The sequence below is a fragment of the Gobio gobio genome, assembly GCF_949357685.1.
Source record: "Gobio gobio genome assembly, chromosome: 2".
NCBI classification, from domain to species: domain Eukaryota; kingdom Metazoa; phylum Chordata; class Actinopteri; order Cypriniformes; family Gobionidae; genus Gobio; species Gobio gobio.
This window is the reverse complement of record NC_137098.1, coordinates 4,870,080-4,893,014: the sequence shown is the minus strand read 5'-3', so window position 1 is coordinate 4,893,014 and position 22,935 is coordinate 4,870,080. Positions and strand designations below refer to the sequence as shown.

The 22,935-nt window shown below is 37.7% G+C and overlaps 1 protein-coding gene across 3 annotated transcripts in view; it reads left to right on the top strand.

The window, feature by feature from the left end:
• Positions 1-22,935, top strand: part of myo9aa (myosin IXAa) — a 261,447-nt gene that overhangs the window by 139,203 nt on the left and 99,309 nt on the right. For all 3 annotated transcript variants that reach the window (XM_079806507.1, XM_079806505.1, XM_079806506.1), the window contains 5 exons: positions 2,524-2,621; positions 3,901-4,027; positions 7,324-7,413; positions 15,914-16,030; positions 18,643-18,777. In XM_079806507.1, the coding sequence (XP_079662633.1) occupies positions 2,524-2,621; positions 3,901-4,027; positions 7,324-7,413; positions 15,914-16,030; positions 18,643-18,777 (567 nt within the window). The remainder of the gene's footprint in view (positions 1-2,523; positions 2,622-3,900; positions 4,028-7,323; positions 7,414-15,913; positions 16,031-18,642; positions 18,778-22,935) is intronic.

Sequence of the window (22,935 nt, the reverse complement as noted above, 5' to 3'; positions counted from 1 at the left end):
TTCTTCACTCGTTCTCCATCCGTTTGATGGGATGAAATTACTGCTCTTCTCTTCCCATTACTGGTGTGCCAGATTTCCAGTGTGTGTGTAAAAGGATTTTCCACTGCATGGGCAGAACATGCATATGCTAACATTCACCAGGGCCTTCATTTCCAACCAGAGAAATGTGGCCGCTCTTGCTTTTCTGACCAAACGTCATAATGACATGCTTTAAGTCCATCAGCCAAACCCTGACAGATTCCCTCTGGAGCGTCTGCCCTACTGTCCACGTGTGTGTGTGTGTGTGTGTGTGTGTGTGTGTGTGTGTGTGTGTGTGTGTGTGTGTGTGTGTGTGTGTGTGTGTGTGTGTGTGTGTGTGTGTGTGTGTGTGTGTGTGTGTGTGTGTGTGTGTGTGTGTGTGTGTGTGTGTGTGTGTGTGTGTGTGTGTGTGTGTGTGTGTGTGTGTGTGTGTGTGTGTGTGTGTGTGTGTGTGTGTGTGTGTGTGTGTGTGTGTGTGTGTGTGTGTGTGTGTGTGTGTGTGTGTGTGTGTGTGTGTGTTTGAGTGCGTTCGAGCAGCTTAGCTTATTAAGTTGGCTTGAAAGAGCTAACTTACTGAAATCCTAATAAACTTAATATTATTATTATTTTTATGACTCTAAATTTCTGACTCTAGCTCCTCCTACAGCTTTAACTCCACATTCTCCAAACTCGGCTCAGAGCTTCAGATTGTTCTGACGCGAGTTGCTATATCTTTTCTAACTGATCGGACTCACGGTTTTCATAAAAATGCTGATTAAAACTCGGAAAAACTCCCATAGACTTTCATTGACGGACTGTTCAGATTTTCAAACTGTCCAACTGTCAAAAATTCAAATCTAAACACTGAAGCCCAGACTCACTCCAACTGACATTCTGTGAACTATATCTGAGCCATAGAGACTCATTAAAACTATCTATCTATCTATCTATCTATCTATCTATCTATCTATCTATCTATCTATCTATCTATCTATCTATCTATCTATCCCCATCTCCATCTCCATCTCCATCTCCATCTCCATCTCCATCTCCATCTCCATCTCCATCTCCATCTCCATCTCCATCTCCATCTCCATCTCCATCTCCATCTCCATCTCCATCTCCATCTCCATCTCCATCTCCATATATCTATCTATCTATCTATCTATCTATCTATCTATCTATCTATCTATCTATCTATCTATCTATCTATCTATCTATCTATCTATCTATCTATCTATCTATCTATCTATCTATCTATCTATCTATCTATCTATCTATCTATCTATCTATCTATCTATCTATCATCTATCATAGCAACCACCCATAACACCATAGCAACCAGGCCAAGTACCTTAGCAACCTCATAGCAACACCCAAGCGAACACTCACAGTACAATAGCAACCACCCTAGTAACAACCTGAGTACCCTAGTAACCACGTAGCAAGACCTTAGTTACCACCTGAGTACCCTAGTAACCACGTAGAAAGACCTTAGTTACCACCCTGAGTACCCTAGCAACCGCATAGCAACCACCCCAAGTATCTATCTATCTACCTATCTACCTATCTATCTATCTATCTATCTATCTATCTATCTATCTATCATAGCAACCACCCATAACACCATAGCAACCAGGCCAAGTACCTTAGCAACCTCATAGCAACACCCAAGCGAACACTCACAGTACAATAGCAACCACCCTAGTAACCACCTGAGTACCCTAGTAACCACGTAGCAAGACCTTAGTTACCACCTGAGTACCCTAGTAACCACGTAGAAAGACCTTAGTTACCACCCTGAGTACCCTAGCAACCGCATAGCAACCACCCCAAGTACCTATCTATCTATCTATCTATCTATCCATCTATCCATCTATCCATCTATCCATCTATCCATATATCCATCTATCCATCTATCCACCTATCCACCTATCCACCTATCCACCTATCCACCTATCCACCTATCTACCTATCTACCTATCCATCTATCCATCTATCCATCTATCCATCTATCCATCTATCCATCTATCCATCTATCCATCTATCCATCTATCCACCTATCCACCTATCCACCTATCCACCTATCCACCTATCCACCTATCTACCTATCTACCTATCTACCTATCTACCTATCCATCTATCCATCTATCCATCTATCCATCTATCCATCTATCCATCTATCCACCTATCCACCTATCCACCTATCCACCTATCCACCTATCCACCTATCCACCTATCCACCTATCTACCTATCTATCTATCTATCTAAACTATTAACTAAAACTCAAACTATTTCAAACTTTCTGGCTATGCTTTTTTCAAGCAAACTTCAAGTTTGTCTCAACAAACTTTTTAATCTAGTTTTGTGTTGATGTGCTGTATCATTTTGGAAACATTAATAGTGCGTCGTGAATACAATCATGGCATAGCACACCACCCATGAGCAAACCTCAGGCTGTGAGATGGTGTTTAATTGTTTTGAAGTGCTGGTAACCTTGTTTTTCTTCTTGTTGACACTAGCAGGATTGCTTCACAGTTGAAGGGGAGGATCTTAAGCACGACTTTGAGCGCTTGCAGCTGGCCATGGAGATGGTGGGCTTCCTTCCCATCACACGGAAACAGTGAGTTTGGCCAATGCGCTGATCAACTAACACAAACTTTGCATGTCTTCGTTAGTCATGAGCATGCGTTAAATATTTATTCTCTTAAGTGACTCGTCTAAACAAAAGAAATCTTGACATCCAGCCTAGCTTGGCACAAAGACTGGAAGTAAACGGCTCCAGCTAGCCTAGCTTAGCACAAAGACTGGAGGTAAACGGCTCCAGCTAGCCTAGCTTAGCACAAAGACTGGAGGTAAACGGCTCCAGCTAGCCTAGCTTAACACAAAGACTGGAGGTAAACGGCTCCAGCTAGCCTAGCTTAGCACAAAGACTGGAGGTAAACGGCTCTAGCTAGCCTAGCTTAGCACAAAGACTGGAAGTAAACGGCTCCAGCTAGCCTAGCTTAGCACAAAGACTGGAGGTAAACGGCTCCAGCTAGCATAGCTTAGCACAAAGACTGGAGGTAAACGGCTCCAGCTAGCATAGCTTAGCACAAAGACTGGAGGTAAACGGCTCCAGCTAGCCTAGCTTAGCACAAAGACTGGAAGTAAATGGCTCCAGCTAGCCTAGCTTAGCACAAAGACTGCAGGTAAACGGCTCCAGCTAGCCTAGCTTAGCACAAAGACTGGAGGTAAACGGCTCCAGCTAGCCTAGCTTAGCACAAAGACTGGAAGTAAACAACTCCAGCTAGCCTAGCTTAGCACAAAGACTGGAGGTAAACGGCTCCAGCTAGCATAGCTTAGCACAAAGACTGGAGGTAAACGGCTCCAGCTAGCCTAGCTTAGCACAAAGACTGGAGGTAAACGGCTCCAGCTAGCCTAGCTTAGCACAAAGACTGGAGGTAAACGGCTCCAGCTAGCCTAGCTTAGCACAAAGACTGGAAGTAAACAACTCCAGCTAGCCTAGCTTAGCACAAAGACTGGAGGTAAATGGCTCCAGCTAGCCTAGCTTAGCACAAAGACTGGAGGTAAACGGCTCCAGCTAGCCTAGCTTAGCACAAAGACTGGAGGTAAACGGCTCCAGCTAGCCTAGCTTAGCACAAAGACTGGAGGTAAACGGCTCCAACTAGCCTAGCTTAGCACAAAGACTGGAGGTAAACGGCTCCAGCTAGCCTAGCTCAACACAAAGACTGGAGGTAAATGGCTCCAGCTAGCCTAGCTTAGCACAAAGACTGGAGGTAAACGGCTCCAGCTAGCCTAGCTTAGCACAAAGACTGGAGGTAAACGGCTCCAGCTAGCCTAGCTTAGCACAAAGACTGGAGGTCTCACTCAGGAACGTCTGTTTTTTTTCCCCCTTGCAGGATTTTCTCTCTGCTGTCAGCTATCCTTCATTTAGGGAATATCCGATACAAGAAGAAGATATACCGGGATGACTCCATTGACATCTGCAATCCTGAAGTTCTGCCTGTAGTATCAGAGCTGCTCGAGGTACAGGATCAGTCCATCACAAAACACACTCTTTCATTCTGAACCTGCGTGTCCTCAGTCCAACAGACTGAAATTGAGTCAGTTTTCACTGATAATGTTTACCTCCAGTGAGCAAAACTACTGCGACCGGATCATTGAGCCAATGAGTGACTCTTATTAATATGGAGGTATATTTTTGACACTTTTTGGCACTGTAAACATCTACTTGCTGTCTGGCGAGGTGAACTGCTCCATTCATGTTTCTATTGTTCTCACTCGACGAACCTTTCACACTTCAGATGTGAATGAGACCTAATCGTCATTATTCTTTTGTTTGTATTCATGGCGTTCCAATCCACACCGCTTTGATCCCACTATACATTAAAGGGTTAGTTCACCCAAAATAAAAATTCTGTCATTAATTACTTACCCTCATGTCGTTCGACACCCGTCAGACCTCCGTTCATCTTCAGACACAAATGAAGATATTTTAGTGTAAATCTGATGGCTCTGAAAGGCCTCCATTTGCTCAATGCACTTTACACTCTCAAGACCCTTAAAAGACACTAAAGACGTCGTTACAAAGTCCATCTCACTACAGTGGCTCTACAATAACTTTATGAATCGACGAGAATAGTTTTTGTGCGCAAAAAAACCCTAAATAACGACTTATATAGTGATGACGATTTCAAAACACGGCATCATGAAGCTTTGAAGCGTTATGAATCAGTGAGTCGAATCATGATTCGGATCGCGTGTCAAACTGCTGAATCGACTCAGTGATTCATAACGCTTCGAAGCTTCATGAGGCCGTGTTTTGAAATCGTCATCACTATATAAGTCGTTATTTAGGGTTTTTTTGCGCACAAAAACTATTCTCGTCGCTTTATAAAGTTATTATAGAACCACTGTAGTGAGATGGACTTTGTATCGACGTCTTTAGTGCCTTTTAAGGGTCTTGAGAGTGTAAAGTGCATTGAGCCAATGGAGGCCTTTCAGAGCCATCAGATTTACACTAAAATATCTTCATTTGTGTCTGAAGATGAACGGAGGTCTGACGGGTGTCGAACGACATGAGGGTCAGTCATTAATGACAGAATTTTCATTTTTGGGTGAACTAACCCTTAAAACCACTTATTATCTGAAGTGTTTCTAGAACACAAAAAAAGCACATTCTTGGGACCGTATGTGAACAAATCTCTTGGAAAAAGAGGAAGGCTGGGTGTCTTTTGCACAGGATTTGGTCAGCAAACAGGCCTACTCAAGGAAGTAGATGGAGTTCCTGAATGAAGGCCATGGAGCCAACAGGATATAGGATGTGATTGCTCAGAGCCTTTGAACTCAACACATATATAATGTATTCACATACCTCTCTATACCAGGACCTCTCATGGCCTAATAGTGTGATCAAAGCACATCTGGACCTTTATCTTTAGACACACACCTTCATGAATCCCTCTGAAGGAAAGAGAGAATGAACACTTTACAATTGTCCTCAGACTGCAGAGAGTCTGAGGACAAAAGGGAAGTGTGTGTGTGTGTGTGTGTCCTCAAAATCATTGTAATATATGCAGATGAGGCCAGGCCAAAGCCCGTACACAGCTGTTCACGATTACAGATGAATGACTCAACATCAGGCTCAATGAGTTTATATAATCACTATATTAGATGTAGACATCTTTCCCAGTGCGCACAAACCAGCCGCATATTTTTCACAGTTCACCGCTGGGTTCAAATCGGCCCTTTAATGTGGAAATGAGCGAGTGTTGGCCTGTGTTGAGGTCTCTTGATTGTGTGTGCAGACTTTGATTCGTAACAGTTGTTATATGAGAAGTGCTAAGATTTATTTACTGATATTCTAACCATTTGAGTCGTTATTATAGCTGTATTGTTTTTATTTACTGATGTTACAATATATAGAGACGGATAGAAACCTCAAAAGCCAATACAACGGCGAGCTACCGGATGTTTAAAGCACAATTCAACATTGCAGACCCCAGAGTCAACAATTGAAAAGAAATCTTTCTCACGGCCATCAGTGTTTGTAATGTTTTGCTCCTTGTCCATCTACAGTTTGTAACTAAACCGTTGTAGTGAGTGTGATCCTTGTGTTTAACTTTAGATTTGGGATACAGTACTGTCCAAATTAGGGCTGCACGATTTGGGGAAAATATCTAATTGCGATTATTCTGGTTAAAATTGCGATTGCGATTTAAAATGCAATTATTATTTATTTATTTTTACAAATGAAAAAATTGTTTATATAACATTTTGTGTTTGTATATTAATATGACTAATAATAATAATTATGATGATTATTATAGCTAAATACAAATAAGAAATATTACTATTACAATAACATTCATTATTAAAAAAGTTAAATGGAGCATTTAAGAATAAATATAACAATATAATAATAATAATATTTTACAGAAAACTAAAAATGATGGGTTACCTGTTAGTATGCAGACGAAAGGTCGAAGGATTAAGTCTAAAAAACAATTATTATTATACAAATCTGTGCTTTTTTTCTGTGATATCCATTTCTTAAAGTCTATGTCTTTAATATGAAATATGAGCCTCTTATGCATCCACTGTGGGGATTTAAACTCCTGTACAATGAAGAAAAACATATGGATTGTCATATAAATTTATTTAGAGAGAAGTTTTATTTTTCTTATTTTCTACCCAAAAGTGTCATTCATACTGGAGGCCAGAGGGCGCCCTCGAGCAGAAACGCCACATTTGCGCCAGAGAAGTAATCGTTTGTTTTCAGGAAATCCCTAATGTGAAGCTAGAGCTGAATAAAACGAAGATAGAAACGCTTTGACTGATTAAACATGAAGATAATATTTCTGCGACAAGATATGGTGTATTGAGTTCTTCTCGGATATTTTTATAATAATAATAAAGTATGCAGTGCTGATTGACATTCTGTGATAAGAAGCCACATCAGCTCGACTGACGATATGAAGTGAGTTAAACGTGTTATTAAACGTTGTATTTGGTTGGACAACAGGTTTATGAACGCTTCGCATTACTAGTTTGTGAAGATGTTTGACACATGTTGCTCAAACTCGCAGTGCTTTCAGACGGAGCAGCGTTTCCTCCTGATCTCAGAGCCTCTTCACACACACACTGGGCATTTATTTATTTCATTAAAATCACAGCCTTTGCGCTTTCATAATCGCACATTAGCAAAATTGCGGTTCGATTTCGATTAATCGTGCAGCCCTAGTCCAAATCCTTTGATCTGTATTCTACCGTACACCAAACAGTTCGATATCTAATTGTTCTTGTGTCTTGCATCATGACAGGTCAAGGAGGAGATGCTCTTTGAGGCCCTGACCACACGGAAGACGGTGACAGTGGGCGAGAAGCTGATAGTCCCATACAAACTGGCTGAGGTAAGCAACTAAAGGATTTATCTTTTAACACTTATCCTTTAAAAACATGACCCAATATTCTGGTTAATGTACTGGAAACACCTTATTCTGAATATCAACATCGATTTATCATATATTAGGGGTGTAACGGTACACAAAACTGACGGTCCGGTACGTACCTCGGTTTTGAAGTCACGGTTCGGTACGGATTCGGTACAGCAGTTTTACAAAATTGCTTTTTATTAATTTTTATTCAACAGTGGTTTAATGAAAAAAAATTGTGTCTGTCCTTAAATTAATTCAGTTATAACTAAAAGTTTCTTAAAGATAATGCTGTAAACTATATAGGGAGCCCTTACTTACATATTGCTATTAAAGATTAACAACAGAGCCCAAACTATTAGCCTAAATTCAGTTGCTATTTAGTTTTAGATATAATAATCAACACTCATAAGCTTCACATAAGGCAGTTTTTGCAGTAACTTCTAAATCGAATTATTATAATTTTTTCTCCAATTTTTTGTTGAAATATAATCATTTAGTGGCTGTAATTTTAATGACAGGTTTATTTAAACATACATTAAATAAACAAGACATCACTAACAGGCTAAGTAGTATATAATGAACATATATAGGCTAATATAATGAATATATAGGCTAATATAGTGCATGTATTCAGTGAAAGAGTTAATCTCTCTAACGTTAGTGAGCTACAGCTGTGGACACTGACTTCTGAGGTAAACGTGATTCTACACGACATTGTTTACCAGCTGTTTTATTGTCTTTCCGCTGTTGAATCACCGATGGAGTGATTACACAACATATGATACGTTTCAGTAAGTTGTAATGTATCCTCAACAAGATATTAATTTATATTTATTCTCTTCCTGATCGCGACGTGTTCACTCGCGCGGCGCGCGCTGCCGCTTGAAGTTGAACTGATACGCGTCTATCAGTCACGTAACATTAAAGAGCATTAAAATGCATTTATCGTTTGAATTTCGTGATAAAATGGACTGAATACTCAATATGTTCGTGTGGGAACTAGGATTGAAGTGTGTTCCGCGCTTTAAACAAGCCGACTGTTAACTGTTAAAGATTGCATTCATAACCGTTCGGTACACGCGTGCACCGAACCGAGAGCCTTGTACCGAAACGGTTCAATGCGAATACGTGTACCGTTACACCCCTATCATTTATTTATCTTCATCTGCAAATGTTCAAAGTCATTTCGGATGATATTAGACAGTTGTCAGTGAGGAGGAGTCTTTGTTACAAGAAACATCATGGCCTACATTTTTGCAAATGAATCACATCATTGGGCAACACTTTATTTCGATGGTCCACTTTAAGGCGGACAGTTTGGACACTCGGGAGGTCGTGAGATTTCGCACACGATGGTTAACTTGATAATCGCTTCAAAACAGCTGGTACACGGCGCAAGCTTTTGGTACGGATACTGGAGCTTGGGAAAGGAAAAAGAAAGAAGAAATTATTTGTGTACAATTGATTTGTTGAAAAGCAGAGAACAGCAGCCATTCCTTTCCACAGAAGCAACCATTGAGAGAGAGCGTGCGTGTGTGTCCGTGCATGCATGTATGCGTGTGTGTGTGTGACGGTGTATGCTCATGCTGTATGGCTGCAGCCACTTATAGCCTAATAATACGTGGTTGTGTATGATTTGGCAATAGGGGACAGCCTATACCAGGGGTGGCGAACGTCGGATATGCATAGTTTTGCTTGGGGCTGTACGATTAATCGAAAAATAACCGAAACTGTCATTCAGAACCTCTAACCGACGTATTTTTCCCATGTGGGTTCTTTCGGTTTTCACGTGACTCCGCCCCGTCAGTCACATCAAGTGCAGTTTGCAGAATGCCAGAATCACTATAGTAACTGCATGTTTTACACAGTTTATACAGGTCAGTTAATTGCCGTTCTTATAGCCTACGCGCTGACACACACACACACGGCGCGCGCAAGCCCTGAAGCCAGATCGTTTTCACTTTCGTCCTCATAAAGTTTGTCAAGTATGCGTTTAAAGGCTTGCCAGTTTGAACATTTAAAGCGATTGTGCACTATTCAACAACAACAATACGGAAAACTTCTCCGGTCAGGGCTCAGCTTCTTTCTGTGACACAGAGAGCCGAGCCGTGTCGCGTCTCTGATAACGCGCGCGCGCCCTGAAGGCAGATCTTTCACCTGCGTCCTCACAAAGCGTGTCATTTGTATGTGTTTTAAGGCCTAAAAGCGAGTTTAGACCATCAGATGTGTATTATGTTGAACTAATGCCTGATATATTGTGACAAACGAGCACTCAGACAGAAGCTCGCACATCACGTGAAGATCGCGCGCGGAGAGCAGCAGAAACACAGTGTCAACGCTGTCCTGTGACTAAAGTAAAGTCACTAAAGTAGCTCAGAAACTCAACCGTTATAGGCATATATTTTAATACCTTTGAAGTACAAACCACAGCTTCATAATTAATAGAGACGGTATGAGTAATTCACACACACTCACTCTCTCATTAATGCATTCAGATAAATGTAATGTAGGCCTACTGTGTTAATTTATCTGATGCACAACAAGCAGAAATCTGCCCCATAGACAATAACTGCTGAAAGTGAACCGTTTCCTTCAAGTATTTTAAAATCACAAAGAAATGCACTTTTTCATTAGAAAAAAAACTCCACCTTTTAATAGTAGAAAATATTTACAGTACAAACTTTATCAGTGAACTTACTCAAAAACCTTACGAGGGCAAAAAAGAAAAGAAAAGAAAAGCAAAATAATCGTTCATTAATCGTAATCGAGGTAAAATATTCAATTCATCGAGGTTTTTATTTTGGGTCAAATCGTTACAGCCCTAGTTTTGCTTCAACTAGGCCAGTCGCAATAATCAATATATCGATATATCGCACAATATATGTACATGACCTCAATAATTTTTTGTGATGCAATATATCGCCCATTATGTTTACATGATAATGAATGTCACCAACATTTTACTCGATTGTGCTTCATCTTGTATGTTTTCCGTGATGAAAAAAACAGATGAAAAAAAGGCGCCATTTGAGGCGTTCTAGTGTTTTCCTGACAACTACTGACAGTTTGGAAGAATAAGCCCAAATGGACTCGATTTCAAAGCCGCAATCCCATGTTCCGGTGCACATATAAATGTCAACGCAGAATGACGAGTGTTCAAACCGTTTCACAAGGGAAAATGTTTATTTACCATTTATTTATTTTTTTATTTATTTTTATTTAGGATAGTATATGTTTTACCCTTAATTTCCATGATCTAAAGAATTAAAAGGTTGTCATTTGAAAGTGTGTAGGTCTACTTGCATTATTATGCTGTTATATTAGGATTATATATTCAGTGGCATAAATTGTCTTAAAATGCCAATAATATCGTTTATCGCAATTATTTCTGGGACGATATATCGCGAAACAAAAAGTAGTTATCGTGACAGGCCTAATCAAACACATCTGAACAAGATAATCATCGTCTGAAGGGTTATTAGAAAGCTACAGGCAGCTGAGTTCAGGGTTGGAGCTGAAATCTTATAGGCTTCCTGAATTTTTTTTAAACACAATTTCTCCAGAGTAAAAAAAAAGCATTTAGACATTCTATTAACTTTAAGTAACTTTGCAACTAACTTTTGCAAGCACGTGCACAGAAAGCCACGTCTCAGCATGTGATTACATATTCAGTTCTCTTTCACGTCTTATTGCGCTTGAATGGTTGAATACACACACAATTATGTAAAATGCCCATTGTGTGGAGTGTTCATGTAAACACAGCCGGTTATGTCTTAAGTGAAAGTAAACAGTTGTGTGTAAACCAAATGTGTATCAGTGTAATAGATCTGTGCGTTTGCTCTTAAAGTGACAGCAGCCTAATAAAACCTGCTGCTTTGTCGTTAATGTGAATCAAACAAAAGAGAAAATCACTGACTTCTTTTCAGCGTTAATAACAATACATTTATATTTAATTAATACTGTGAAGACTATGCAACATTTTATTTTTCACAATGTCTGTACTAATTCTAACTACATGTTAATAAACCTATTGTACCTGAAAAACGTAATTTGTTTATTAACATTTTGTTGTCCTATTGTTTGTAATTTGCTTTTTTCTCCTTCTTTTTTTAAAATTCAATTTGATAAAATAACTATATTGTGATGTATCGTGAAGTAAAATTTCTCATATCATATAATTTGGTCATATTGCCCACCCCTAGTTGAAAAGTCACTTATAGATAGTAGAATGTCTGTGGACTATCGAAACAAGGTGTAACCCATTAAATATTGATAATATTTAGAGGTTTGAAGTGAAAAGTGTTTTGAATATCACTCTTAAAATGTTGTACAAACCCAGGGATGAATAATGTAAACTATTTCTGCCACAATACCATGGTTACAGTTAGCATTACAACATTAAATCCATGGTGAATGTTGGTGATTTGTGGATTGAAAAGCCTTCTGTAACTTCTCATATCATATCATTTGGTCATATGGCCCACCCATAGTTGCAAAGGCACTTATAGATAGTAGAATAGTCTAGAATAGTCTAAAGTGGACTATCGAAAAACAAAGTGTAAGCCGTTGTTGCGTTTTATTGTTAAGGACACACATGAGATTGAATGAGTTGACTGGACAGTGATTTAAAATGATTAAAATGCACTATAATAAGTATCAGTGCTGCTGTGGAGCATGTTAGTGTGTTAAATACAGTCTTAACCAGATGGAATCGTCCTAAAAAGATGCTTTGGTGTTAATTTTGAACATTTCAGATTTTCTTCATTTCGCCCGCTCACTGAAGTGGCACTCAGTGTAGTGATGTGTTTCTCAAGGGCTTCGTCACGCTTCATCTTCATTATCAGAACCAGGAGTGAGCTTTTCAGAGCTCTTCTCCAGCATTAGGACTCTGTTCTCCGGTCATCTTTAAATATTGAACTGGCGAGCTGTTTGATTAAGATCAGAGGTTCACAAACAACTTGATAAATCCCCTGAACTTCATATGCTTACAGATTTAAACATTAAAAGCCTTGCAAGTTATTAAGTAATTTATATAACCACAAATGAATGTTTTCTGCCCCTCGATATATTGTGTATTCCAGTTATATGTGCAATGACTTTACTGGCGATATTAAATTAACCAATATTATGTTATTGTGTCTTATTTATTTGCCATTAAGTTTCCTAAAGAATCACCAGACTAGTTTCACAATCCTTCCCTGTCTTGTGATTTAAGTAGCAACAACATGCAACTGTTTTGATATCTGTGCTAGTTTTAGATCAGTCTTGGCGTTAGCTGTATCTCTGTCACAGAAGATTGGATTATGCGCGGCTATGTCACAATATTGAGCATTGAACAGCCTAATGTCATCATTCATTTGCTAAGACATGTTAGCATAAACAAATACTGGCCATCCACCTATAATAGTAGTCCCACCTCAAATGAACATTTAGGCAACGCTACAGCTCAAGTATTTTGCTGAAGTATTTAAATAAGTGCTTAGGCTGTATTGTAAGTAAGTTCACAACACACGTTTTGGTCTCATTTTGATCTCATTTGTCATATCTACCCTGCAGAGCTCCAGACTAACAGTTGAGAACAGTAGCACCAGTGCCAAAAAGAGTTAATTTAATCATATGAGTTCAGTTTTCATTTAATAAGTGCAATTACTAATAAAATTACATGTTTGTTTATTGGAAATATGACAGTAAAACACTGAGCTTGAATTGAGATGCAGATAAAATTAACTTTTATTAACAACAGTGATGTGCAAAAACCTCATTTTTATAAGGAAAATGTAAATATTAATTGTTGTTCTGTAGTGTCACGACAGCTTCAGTGATTATAAAAGGAGCTCTTTACGTGTTTTCTGTGTCATTTAGTCACAATTTAAAGAAAATTAGACTTTTTTTCCATATTGATTTATTAGCTATTTCCATTCTCTAATATAAGTGCTCCTCTGCTGCCATATACTGGTTATAGTGGTAATTTCATGTCTTCTTTTTTGTAAATAAAATTTTTCCTACATCTTTAAACTTTTAGTTTTACAAATAATCACAAATAACACAAACAATGTATCATATTTAGAGGTTTTGAAGTGAAAAGTGTTTGAATTTCACTTGTACGAACCCAGAGATGAATAATGTATAAAAAACAGCTATTTCTGCCACAATACCATGGTTACAGTTAGCATTATTATATTAAATCCATGGTGAATGCTGGTGATTTGTGGATTGTAAAGCCTTCTATAACTTCGTTTATGGCTCAATATTTCTCCTGGTTTCCACATCAGGGCTGTTCGATCTGATATCTGTGGTTTATAACAGAATTCTGTGCTGAATTTATTAGTTATTAATTCTGCAGCAAATTCAAACGCTTTAACCTCATCTCCTAGCTCTTGTATTACCAGTGTTGTGTGATCGGGATCAGCCCACGAGTACCTATTCAGTAGTGTTGTAGTACTCTTGGTCTCGAGACCGGTCTTAAGACCATTTTTTGAAGGTCTTGTCTTGGTCTCGGCCTTAAAGGACTCGGGATTTTATCTAAAGACCAGTCAAGACCCCATCTGCTGGGATATTACTAAATTGACGGTGCATTGTCTGATTTAACATCATTAATGCGATTTGATGTAAAACTTACAGCTTAAAATGCAATCAATAACTTCTTTGTAATGTTATTTCTTGTGTTGCTGTTCTGCCGGATTCAGAATCAATGCAGCATTGTCTCAAAAATGCTTTTTATATTTTTAAATAAAATATAATATAATTAAACAATATCACAAGAGCAAGAGAGATGTTTTCATGAATATAAGCGTGATTGTAAATTATATCGATTTATACAAACGCTCAATAAACAAGAAGTTAATATTAAATGACACATTTTTAACTGTCTTTGCTAATTCGGCAGCGTTTCGTTATTAAATGAATCGGCTGCTTTGAACAAATCGGTTGAATAAATGATTCTGTGACCGTTAAATAATGTTTTAATGTTAAATTAATCTGAACATTATTTATGCAGGTGTAATTGTACCAGTTCAGATGCAACTTCTGTGCTGTGAGTTTTATTGTCAGTGATTTGATTGGTAACAGTGCTATAGTGTCTTACTGTTATAATTGTGTTTATTTATTAAATTTAAGACATTTCTCAGACAGTAGATGTGGATCTTTTAGATGAATTTAAGGAGTGCTGGTTCGGTCTTGGTTTCAACCCCACCAGGGTTAATTTCGTTGACGAATCATTTTCGTCAACAACCTTTTTTCACTGACGAAAACGAGACTATAACTAAATAAAAACTAGTGTTGGATGACAAAAACTATGATGAAAACCTATTGTAATTTCCGTTCAATCCAGCGCTTCAGAGCGGCTCAATCAATGAATAACACACATTTATGCCAGGCAATTGTTTATGAACTAATGCTGATGAATAAATGACAATGTTTACTTTACAATGTTTATATAGTAATATGTTTTAGACGGTTGTAACAATGCATATTTTATCTCCTGAACTTGAATGAGCTCCTGCAACTGCAATAGTAAGGCGCATACATTTCAAAATAAGAGTCCTGGTGTATTTCGAGCTTGTTTATAATTAAAAGTCACGCATTATATATTTGTTTTTGCTTACACAATAAACTGTATTTAATTTAATTCCCATTTAATTCATAGTCAGGAGGAAAGACCAGTATTTGACACATATTCAATAAAGTATCAGGGTTATAATAGTTCACTAAAACCATGAAAAAAAAACTTCATTACTTGAAATTAAATAAATGTTAACTGAAATAAAAATAAATAAATAAACAAACTTATTTGAAGCTTTAGCTTATCCTGATATGGCCTACTAACTAAAACAGAAATACAAAGTTATAAAAACTATATAGATTGTTTAAAAAAAAAAAAAAAAAAAAAAAAAGTGAATTGTGCTCTCTTTCGTGTATTTTTAATGTCAAAAACAAAATGATGTCAAAATGTCGCATAAATGCTTAATGTATTACAATTTAACTAAACTCATTAGATTTTAGGAGACTAAATCTACTGTAGATTAGACTTAAATCTTATTATATTTAGTCGGCTAAAACTAAACTAAAACTAAAAACAATTCAGGCGACTAAAATATGACTAAAACTAAATGGCATTTTAGTCAAAAGACTATGACTAAAACCAAATCAAAATTTGCTGTCAAAATTAACACTGAACCCCACAAAGTCTTAGTTGGCCTTGGTTTAGGTGGTCTTGACTACATCACTACAGTTCAGCTCAAACAAATGACGTTGTTTAATATAATTTTCGTTTCGTTTGTCGTTTGATGTTTCTCATATGCAACAGAAACCGTTCTTATCAGTTGGGCACTGTTGTGATCACACCAGTGTGATCTCTAGCAAAATGTAGTCGCACCGGCAGGAAAAAAGGTCACAAAATGCAACCATTTGGCCCCAGTCTGGAGCCCTGTTCTTGGTTAAAGTCTTAATAATTAAATCATTCTCCTCTCTCTTTCAGGCTGGAACGGTGCGGGACTCCATGGCTAAGTCCCTCTACAGCGCTCTTTTTGACTGGATCGTGTTCAGGATCAATCATGCCCTGCTCAACCAAAGGGACTTGGAAGAGTCAGCCAAGGTCAAATCATTTTTACTGATAAATCCCATAGAATGAGAATAATAAGTGCCGGATGTTAGCAGCTGCATTAGCTTCATGGATGTCACCTGACAGCAATTACATTACACAGCAGGAATATGAGTCCATCTGACAGAGACGCACCCTGTTTTTCGGCGGCTTTTGCTGCTTTAATCTCTAAATTATGGATGGAGACATTATGTAATGGGATATATTCAGCCACACTGACTGGGCCCCTGCTGTTATGTATTCTCTAGAAGATTTCTGCAGAACATTATGTTAGAGTCAGGAGAACATTCTGGCTAAACAAGCTTGCTTGATTAAATGCGTTCGGAAATGTGTTCGAACATAGATCTTAACTCACTTGATCATGTGACACTGAAGACTGGAGTAAGGATGCTGAAAATACAGCTTTGATCGCTGGAATAAAATACATTTTAACATATATTCACATATATAGACACTTATTTTAAATTATAAAAATATTTCACAATATTACAGTTTTTACTGTATTTTTGATCAAATAAATGCGGCCTTGATGAGCAGAAGAGACTCTTTTCAAAAACATTAATGTTTCCAAACCTTTGATTGGTACGGTACATGTATAACTAACAGCAAATACGCTCATCTTTAGTGTTTTTATAGCTAAATAACCAACTGTGAACATTGGATGACTTTCCTAAGGGCGAATGCAATGTTATATGACATTGTTCACAAGTTTTATCAACGTCTTTCCATGGTTGAAACACTGATTAAGTGATCACATGTAAGTTGTAGTTTATCTTTCAACATAGCTTCATGCATGTTTTTTCAAAAGTGGAAGAAAACACTGAGATGCTACAGCTATCAGTCACATTAAATTTAGCATTTATTGTTTGAATTTCATGATAAAATGGACGTAATTTGAAAGCTGAGACTGTTTCTTATCAGAAGTCTCATTGTGATTATTGGGTGGGAGGCGCTACAAGTAATTTTTGGTGTAGGGAAAAACCGCAGACCTTGCAACTCTATTTTTTAACTTAACGTCATGTTTACTTGCCCTAAATTCAACACAAGACTTTCTTCACACAGTATGAGTTGCAGTCGGACACAGTTTTCCCATAGACTTTAAAAAATATGGACGTAGTGTCCTGTCACTCAAAGTGGCCACGCCCTTAATTATGCAGAACTTTAAAGCTTTATATAATGTAAATGAATGAGTTATAAAAAAATTCACCCCCCTCACAGTCGTCATGAAGGGCAAAATTAGCCGTATAGACCAAAAGCACAATTTGTCCCAGACTGTGAACATGTGTTCTTCTGCTGTAAAGTTGGGCATTTTAACATGAGCTCAATGAGATTCTGCTCCTTCTGGAGTCTGTCTCTAGTGGCCAGACCATGAACTATAGTTTAAGTCACTTCCGTATTGGCTTGAAGAGAAACTGCGGGAAATTGCCGCTTGGTTTTTCCGCCCCCTTTTGATTGACAGGATCAGCCCTAATCATCGCCTTTTTGTAAGCAATCGCCATTGGCTGAAAATAAGTGCTTTTATCAGCTGATATCGATTATTGGCCGATACATCTCTCATAATCATACACGGTTAAATCGCTGCCTTTGCAAATTTAGTCTCATTTAGTCTTCGTTTTGGACCCTATAGACCAGGGCTTTTCAAACTTTTAGATGCCACGGACCCCCAAATATGAACATCCTCGTGTGAGCAACCCCCATCCTGAAATATAAAAGACATCTTTCTTTTAAAAACACAAAAAAATTACTATAATATAGTTTCTATTAAGTTACTTTATTATATATATTTTCTGCTCACTATAAGAATGTACTGTTAATTGCGTAATTTATTTATATATTTAACTCCAATTTTTATTAATTTATATTAATCGTTAATTTAATGTATTTAATAGAAATATATTTTAATCAAAAATATTTATTTTTACGTTATTTATTTACATTTTCTTATATGTTAATTTAACATTTAAGCACTTATTTATTTTATTTATTTTTATCTAATTTATTTATGTACTTTTTATCTAATTTATTTATGTTTATTTATGTGTGTATGTATATATATATATATATATATATGTGTGTATATATATATATATATATATATATATATATATATATATATATATATATTTATGTATATATATATATATATATATATATTTATGTATATGTGTATATATATATTTTTTTTTTCTCTAAACTTTTGTGGGTTTATTTAAGCTTATTTATTTATTTATTTATTTATTTTATTCACAGTTTTACTTTAGGCTTTTCCACATATATTTATTTTAATCTCATTTATTTATTAATTAATTAATTGTTAATTTACCATTCAATTATTAATTTTTTTATTTTTTAAATAATTTTTATGATTTTTTTTCTAGACTTTTCCCCGGACCCCAGTTTGAAAACCCTTGCAATAGACAGCTAATTATGAGCTGTGATCTGATATCAGTAAACACGACTGAAATGATCCCTGATCTCGATGAGCAAGCGTTAACTAAACCGTAGACATGTTTATTGTTAGCACCCTGACATTTGAACTGCATCAGCCCCACAATGACACAAGAACGCCTTTTCTTAATGTTCCTCCCATCTCGTCCTCTCTTCAGATCCTGTCCATCGGGGTTCTCGATATCTTTGGCTTTGAAGACTACGAGAACAACAGCTTTGAACAATTCTGCATCAACTTCGCCAATGAGAGACTCCAGCACTATTTCAACCAGCACATCTTTAAGCTGGAGCAGGTGAGATAACATCAGCTTCTCTCCCCACACACAGCTCTAGATTATAGCCTAATAACTGATTTATGGCCGGGAATTATTACTCGAGTTGTTTTGACTGCACATAGAATACATTACGCAGCCACATATTGCTCGACTGAACGTTTTCAGCAAAATGTAAAGGTTTCAACTGCCCTTGAAGTGCATGAATTCATCATTGAATCCGGGGTTTTACACTCACCTAAAGGATTATTAGGAACACCTGTTCAATTTCTCATTAATGCAATTATCTAATCAACCAATAACATGGCAGTTGCTTCAATGCATTTAGGGGTGTGGTCCTGGTCAAGACAATCTCCTGAACTCCAAACTGAATGTCAGAATGGAAGAGAAAGGTGATTTAAGACATTTTGAGCGTGGCATGGTTGTTGGTCAATGGTTGTTGAGCATGTTGCTGCAAAGTTACTGGGATTTTCACGCACAACCATTTCTAGGGTTTACAAAGAATGGTGTGAAAAGGGAAAAACATCCAGTATGAGGCAGTCCTGTGGGAGAAAATGCCTTGTTGATGCTAGAGGTCAGAGGAGAATGGGCCGACTGATTCAAGCTGATAAAAGAGCAACTTTGACTGAAATAACCACTCGTTACAACCGAGGTCTGCAGCAAAGCATTTGTGAAGCCACAACACGCACAACCTTGAGGCGGATGGGCTACAACAGCAGAAGACCCCACCGGGTACCACTCATCTCCACTACAAATAGGAAAAAGAGGCGACAATTTGCACGAGCTCACCAAAATTGGACAGTTGAAGACTGGAAAAATGTTGCCTGATCTGATGAGTCTGGATTTCTGTTGAGACATTCAGATGGTAGAGTCAGAATTTGGCGTAAACAGAATGAGAACATGGATCCATCATGCCTTGTTACCACTGTGCAGGCTGGTGGTGGTGGTGTAATGGTGTGGGGGATGTTTTCTTGGCACACTTTAGGCCCCTTAGTGCCAATTGGGCATCGTTTAAATGCCACGGCCTACCTGAGCATTGTTTCTGACCATGTCCTTCCCTTTATGAGCACCATGTCCCCATCCTCTGATGGCTACTTCCAGCAGGATAATGCACCGTCACAAAGCTCAAATCATTTCAAATTGGTTTCTTGAACATGACAATGAGTTCACTGAACTAAAATGGCCGCCACAGTCACCAGATCTCAACCCAATAGAGCATCTTTGGGATGTGGTGGAACGGGAGCTTCGTGCCCTGGATGTGCTTCCCACAAATCTCCATCAACTGCAAGATGCTCTCCTATCAATATGGGCCAACATTTCTAAAGAATGCTTTCAGCACCTTGTTGAATCAATGCCACGTAGAGTTAAGGCAGTTCTGAAGGCGAAAGGGGGTCAAACACAGTATTAGTATGTGTTCCTAATAATCCTTTAGGTGAGTGTATATTCTCCTGATGGAGATTCATGGAACAAATGTGTTTTTCATTACTAGAATAACATGAGTACGTTTAGGGACCAGAATGTCATAGAAACTTGGGCATGGGCCAGTTCTGTGTTTCACGGTAAAATCAATTCATCCAACAAAATGAAGGAGTTGTCAGCATTACTGAAGTCTTGATCACGTGAGGTAGGTTGTCATTAGTAGTAACAGTTTCGCACAAAGTAAACCGTTTGATAATGAGACAATAAAAAGGGTTGCTTTACTCCAACCTCAGACAAAGAATTGCGTCTCTGTAATAATGTGTTTTCTCAATGAGGTCATTCTCTCAGGATGACTTAAGAGGCAACCAATTACAGTAATGACAGCCTGTCAAAGCCGTGCCTTTGTGACGCGCCTCAAAGTATATGTTTGCTCAAAGAGGGTTTGTTAGTTTAAGTTTCAAGTCAGTCCAGTGTCCAGATTTGATAAACTCACTTTGACAGATTTGCTTGCACAAGGTACATTCATCCTCATAAATCACACATGCTGTCATAGGACGTGTCGCTTTATGTAGATGTGTGAATAACAGACTATCACTTCATCTCGGTTTCCTGTGACAATTGATCCTTGTCAAAAAGTGTGAGCAAAGTCAAATGTGCTTATCGGATTCATTTTATTAGAATTGCTCAGCCTATTATTCTTCTCCCAAATTAATCGCATATTTGAGGGCCTAAACTCGCTCAAACTCATGAAACTTTGCACATGCGTCAGAAGTGGTGAAAATGTACGTCTGATATGAGTTTCAGAATTAGCCGTGGCAAAATGACTCAATAGCGCCACCTACAAAATTTCAGTAGAATTTCAGAAGAAGTGCCCCTCCCGCTACACTTTACGTACGAGTATGAAATTTGGTACACACATGTAACAGCCCAATACCTACAAAAAAGTCTCTTGGTACGAAATCTGACAACCAACAGGAAGTGAGATATTTTGAATTTTGTTGCAAATTTTGCCTTTTCCAGATGTTGTACTTTAATCAACTCCGCCTAGAGATTTAATCAGATCAACATCATATTTGGTCAGTCTAATCTAAAGGCCTTTGCGATGTTATATTGCGAAGATCTTGAGTTTTCACTGAAGGGCGTGTCCGTGGCGGCCTCAGAAAATTTGATGTGTCGCCATGAAACAGGAAGTTGTTGTAACTCAGACATACAATGTCCGATCTGCCCCAAACTTCACATGTTTGATAATAGTCCTGGCCTGAAGACATATAAATTACAATATCCAGTTATCCTTGCAGCAGGAAGTGTGGCACATTGAAGTGACTTTGCCATTTTTGCCTCTGGACTTGCTGATTTTTTTTTTACTGAAGTTAAATAAATATTAAAAATAACATAAATATAAGCATATTTTACATAGAAAATATGGTACTTTTAGAGGTAAATAAATTCATTAATACCCCAAAAATCACAAAAAGGCATAAATTGATAGAATAAATTTGATCAAAGATGGTGATATAACATTTATTTAAAATAGTTTAGTAATCACACTTGTGACCTTCGTGCCCAAATGTGTCCACGAGGGCGGGATTAAGGGCTGTTATGCGAGGGCGGCTTGAGGGTTAAATGAACTTGAAAATGAGACTCGTTTAACAGCGTCAGATCCATGTCATGTTTATCAGCGGCAGATCTTAAAGTGACAGCAGCACTAATGATGTCTGTCATTAATGTTCATCACAGAACAAAGGGAACAGAGAAAACTGCAGCTTTAATAAGGATTCATCTATATTTCATTTATTATTAATGCAGTGCAGACTGTTTGATAACTGTATTCAATTTCTGTATATTTGGCCACAGGTAAATAACATTTATTATAATGGGTTTATGTGAGGATTGTTTTAAGTTCACTTAGATTAAAAGTTATTTTTTTAAAGCCTAATAAATGTTGAAATTGATAAAGCTTTCACGTATACTGTAATGTTGATTGTCTATCATTAATGTTTAAAAAATAAATTTCATAGAGACATCAGTATACGTATCAGTGATACTGGCCTTCATTCATAAAAAGATGCGTTACAACAAATATTTAAACTATAATGTCTTTAAGTTGTTTCTACATTCATTTGGAGATTAACTGTGAAACCGATTGTATTTGTGTCCAATTTTCAAATACTTTTAGCTTTTTTGCAAAATTTGCAATGTTATGATTCACCTCATAGCTGGTTGGCTTGGTTCATGCCTTATAACGAAGACTTTTTGAATGGAAAAATGAATTTAAAAAAATGGCACATGACATTTACAGCTCAAGTGATTGGCTCAAAAAATGCCATAGGTGTAAATCCCGCGTAACCCCCCCCCCCCCCCCCCATATATATATATATATATATATATACTTACTATAATTGTGTAAGTAGTAAAACCATACAAACGCAAACGGGGCAAAAATGTGTTTTAAGTTTTGAAACATTTTGGCTGCGTTCACACTGCAGGCTGAAACGACCCAATTCAGATTTTTTTGCCCTTATGCGACCTGTATCTGATCTTTTCATGACAGTCTGAACGACACAGATCCGATCTTTTCAAATGCGACCCAGGCTACTTGGGTATGTGGTCCAAATCCGATACATATCCGATCTTTTGAAATGCGTCTTCAGTCTGAACTGCCAGGTCACATGTATCCGACCCGCGCGTCGTTGATACGCGACAAACGTCATCATTGTACGTTGAAGTAGGCGGGAATGAGAAGATAAACACCGTTCCTTA